The 3776-nt window shown below is 36.9% G+C and overlaps 1 protein-coding gene across 1 annotated transcript; it reads right to left on the reverse strand.

The window, feature by feature from the left end:
• Nucleotides 1-833: 833 nt before the first annotated feature.
• On the reverse strand, nt 834-3213 carry LOC129008126 (sorting nexin-7-like). The gene is given in 3 exon segments (XM_054439957.2): nt 834-976; nt 979-1544; nt 2660-3213. Coding segments are annotated over 3 exon segments (1149 nt in total). The 5' UTR covers nt 3199-3213; the 3' UTR covers nt 834-932.
• Between the last annotated feature and the right edge of the window lie 563 nt (nt 3214-3776).

Raw genomic sequence — 3776 nt, forward strand, 5'->3', positions numbered from 1 at the left:
TTGCATCTATGTTTATCAGGGATATTGGCCTAAAGTTTTCTTTTTTCACGTGTCTCTGCCAGGTTTGGGGATCAAGATGATGCTGGTATCATAGATGGGTTAAGAAGGAGTTCTTCCTCCTTGATGTTTTGGAATATTTTCAGTAGGGTTGGTACAGGTCTTATTTGTATGTCTGGCAGAATTTGGCTGTGAATCTGTCTGATCCAGGGCTTTTTTTATTGGTAGGTTTTTTTATTACTGATTCAACCTCAGGACTCATTAGTGGCCTATTTAGGTTTTCACTGTCTTCCTGGATCAATCTTGGGAGCTTGTGTGTTTATAGGAATTTATCCATTTCCTATAGATTTTCTAATTTCTGTGCATAAAGCCTTTCCTAATAGTCTCTGAGGGTCTTTTGTGTTTCTGTGGGATCAGTTGAATGTCACATTTGTCATTTCTGATTGTGATTATTAGCATCTTCTCTCTTTTTTCTTTGTTAATCTAGGTAGTAGTCTATTATTGATCTTGTTTATTATTTCAAGGCACAAACTTTTGGTTACATTGATCTTTTTTTCATATTAAACTTTTTATTAAAACTAAGTCCTTACAACATATTTACAATATCATGTTCCACAGTCAAATATTTAACAGAAAAATCTATACACAATTATTGGGACACAAATTTAAGAACATAATTAAAACCAAGCTAAATCTCTCTCTCTGTATCTATATATCTATATATGTATAGATGTATATCCATACAAATAGATATATAGATATATCTTCAAATTCATGTCAATGAACTGGAGTACTTGAGGTTTCAAGTTGTTGGTTTTTCCAGATAGTATAAAACATTTTTCATCCACTTTATAAAGGACATGGCAGATCCAGAAAGAATAACTTTGGTTGATAAATGTTGTCTCCCAAAGATTAAACAGAAGTCCTCAGTGGGATTAAGGTTTATCTTCAGAGGCTTCTTCCAAGTGGAGGTTGGTGATGTAAGGAATGGTTCCCATGTAGCAAGGCACTGTTCATAATATTGGATACTCTCCTCAGTCATATCTGTAAATGCTAACTTGATATCATTTTGTATATTTTGTTGCCATCTTTCCCATTCTGCTTTCAGGGCATTATTAGCATATTCTACTTTATCTTCAAGTTTTCCAATCTCCTCTGTAAGCAGATCACTATCTGCCTTTTTATAGGTCAAAGCTTCAACTTTGGAAACCAGTTCTGCTTGTATTTGGTCTCTTCTTTTCATAACACCCATTAACATTTCACTATAAAGCACGTACTCATGTACAACAGGAAGCAGGGCCTCTGAGAGTCCAAACATCCATTTTTCAGTGGCCTTACAGCATCTGTCAATGCAGCTGTCAACATCTTTTAGAGTATCAACCAGATCCTCTTCTGACACTAACCACAGAATATGCATTGGACCATATTCTTTCATTTCATCAAAATATTCCCTTTCTTCCTTGAAAATTCTCCAAGATATTTTATCTATCAAATTTGTTTTCTGGCTAAAAATTTCAGTAAAGTTATTCATTTCCATGAACTCTTCTAGGTGGTTTTTTTAAATGTCTTTTAATTGGGGCTTTTAGCCCATTTACATTTAAGGTTAATATTTTTCTTGTTTGTTTGTTTTGTTTGTTTTTGTATACTTTAAGTTCTAGGGTACATGTGCACAACGAGCAGGTTTGTTACATATGTATACATGTGCCATGTTGGTGTGCTGCACCCATTAATTCATCATTTACATTAGGTATTTCTCTTAATGCTCTCCCTCTCCCCTCCCCACACCCTACAACAGGCCCCAGTGTGTGATGTTGCCATCCCTGTGTCCAAGTGTTCTCGTTGTTCAGTTCGCACCTATGAGTGAGAATATGCGGTGTTTGGTTTTCTGTCCTTGCGATAGTTTGCTCAGAATGATGGTTTCCAGCTTCATCCGTGTCTCTACAAAGGACATGAACTCATCGTTTTTTATGGCTGCATAGTATTCCATGGTGTATATGTGCCACATTTTCTTAATCCAGTGTATCATTGATGGACATTTGGGTTGGTTCCAAGTCTTTGCTATTGTGAATAGTGCCACAATAAACATATGTGTGCATGTGTCTTTATAGTAGCATGATTTGTAATCCTTTGGGTGTATACCCAGTAATGGGATGGCTGGATCAAATGGTATTTCTAGTTCTGGATCCTTGAGGAATTGCCACACTGTCTTCCACAATGGTTGAACTAGTTTACAGTCCCACCAACAGTGTAAAAGTGTTCCTATTTCTCCGTATCCTCTCCAGCACCTGTTGTTTCCTGACTTTTTAATGATCCTGACTTTTTAATGATGGCCATTCTAACTGGTATGAGATGGTATCTCATTGTGGTTTTGATTTGCATTTCTCTGATGACCAGTGATGATGAGCATGTTTTTATGTGTCTTTTGGCTGCATAAATGTCTTCTTTTGAGAAGTGTCTGTTCATATACTTCACCCACTTTTTGATGGATTTGTTTGATTTTTTTTTTCTTGTAAATTTGTTTAAGTTCTTTGTAGATTCTGGATATTAGCCCTTTGTCGGATGAGTAGATTGCAAAAATTTTCTCCCATTCTGTAGGTTGCCTGTTCACTCTGATGGTAGTTTCTTTTGCTGTGCAGAAGCTCTTTAGTTCAATTAGATTTCTTGGTGGTTTTTAATTCCTCTCATTGAGGATGCAACAGTTCTGACTGTTGGCCCCATCCTGCTTAGCAATCCAGGATCCTGCTTCTTGTGAGAAGAGAGTTGTGCAGTGAGAAAAATTTTGAAGACCTCATTAAATGTTAAAGTTGGATGATCAGCAGTTCGGCTCAAAAATTTATGTAAAGCCTTCCTGCGTGTCTCAATGAAGTCATCATTAAAGTGTTCCACCATTCCTTTTACTATAAATTTTTCTGGAAATGGTGGAATAATCAGAGTGGGGTGTGCTTCTTCAAGTTTTCCCTTCAACCAAAGGAAACCTTGATACTGTCTCCTAACTGCAAATTCACTGGAGTCAAATTCTCCACAAGATGACTTAGTAATAATCCTATACATAATGAAAGTTTCTATTGTAGTAACATAACTTTCAGTTTTATCAACTGTAATGAAGAGTTCCTTTAAATCTCGTTCATCTTCAAACTTGATTTGGTTTGTCATTGATAAAGGGGATGTTGGCATCATAGTGCTGAAGGAATTCATGTCCATCAGTGAGGCATAGTTGCTGAACACCTCCAGGTCATGCTCGTCCTCGTCCAGAGCTAGCACCTCCACCTGCAGCAGGGCGGAAGAGCCGCTGCTGCCCAAGAAGCAGGTACCGGAGGCTCAAGGAGCGCGCCTGAGATGCCCGGCGCTTGTTCTCCTACATTGATCTTTTGTATGGATTTTCAAGTCTCAATTTCATTGAGTTCTCTGATTTTACTTATTTTTCTTCAGCTAGATTTTGGGTTGATTTGTCTTCTTTTTTCTAGTTCCTTTAGGTGCAATGTTAGATTGTTAATTTGAGATTTTCTAGCTTCTTGATGTGGGTGTTTGGCCCTACAAACTTTACTCTTAACACTGCTTTAGCTGCATCCAAAAGATTTTGGTATGTTGGGTATGTACTTTTACTGATTTCAGAGAATTTTTTGATTTGTGTCTCGATTTTATTGTACACTCAAAAGTCATTCAGGAGCAAGTTGCTTAATTTCCATGCAATTATGTGGTTTTGAGATATCTTCCTGGTATTGATTTCTATTTTTATTGCCCTATGGTCCTAAAATGTGCTTAGTATGATTTCAATATTT

This window comes from Pongo pygmaeus, chromosome 9 (assembly GCF_028885625.2).
Source record: "Pongo pygmaeus isolate AG05252 chromosome 9, NHGRI_mPonPyg2-v2.0_pri, whole genome shotgun sequence".
In the NCBI taxonomy this organism is placed as follows: Eukaryota; Metazoa; Chordata; class Mammalia; order Primates; family Hominidae; genus Pongo; species Pongo pygmaeus.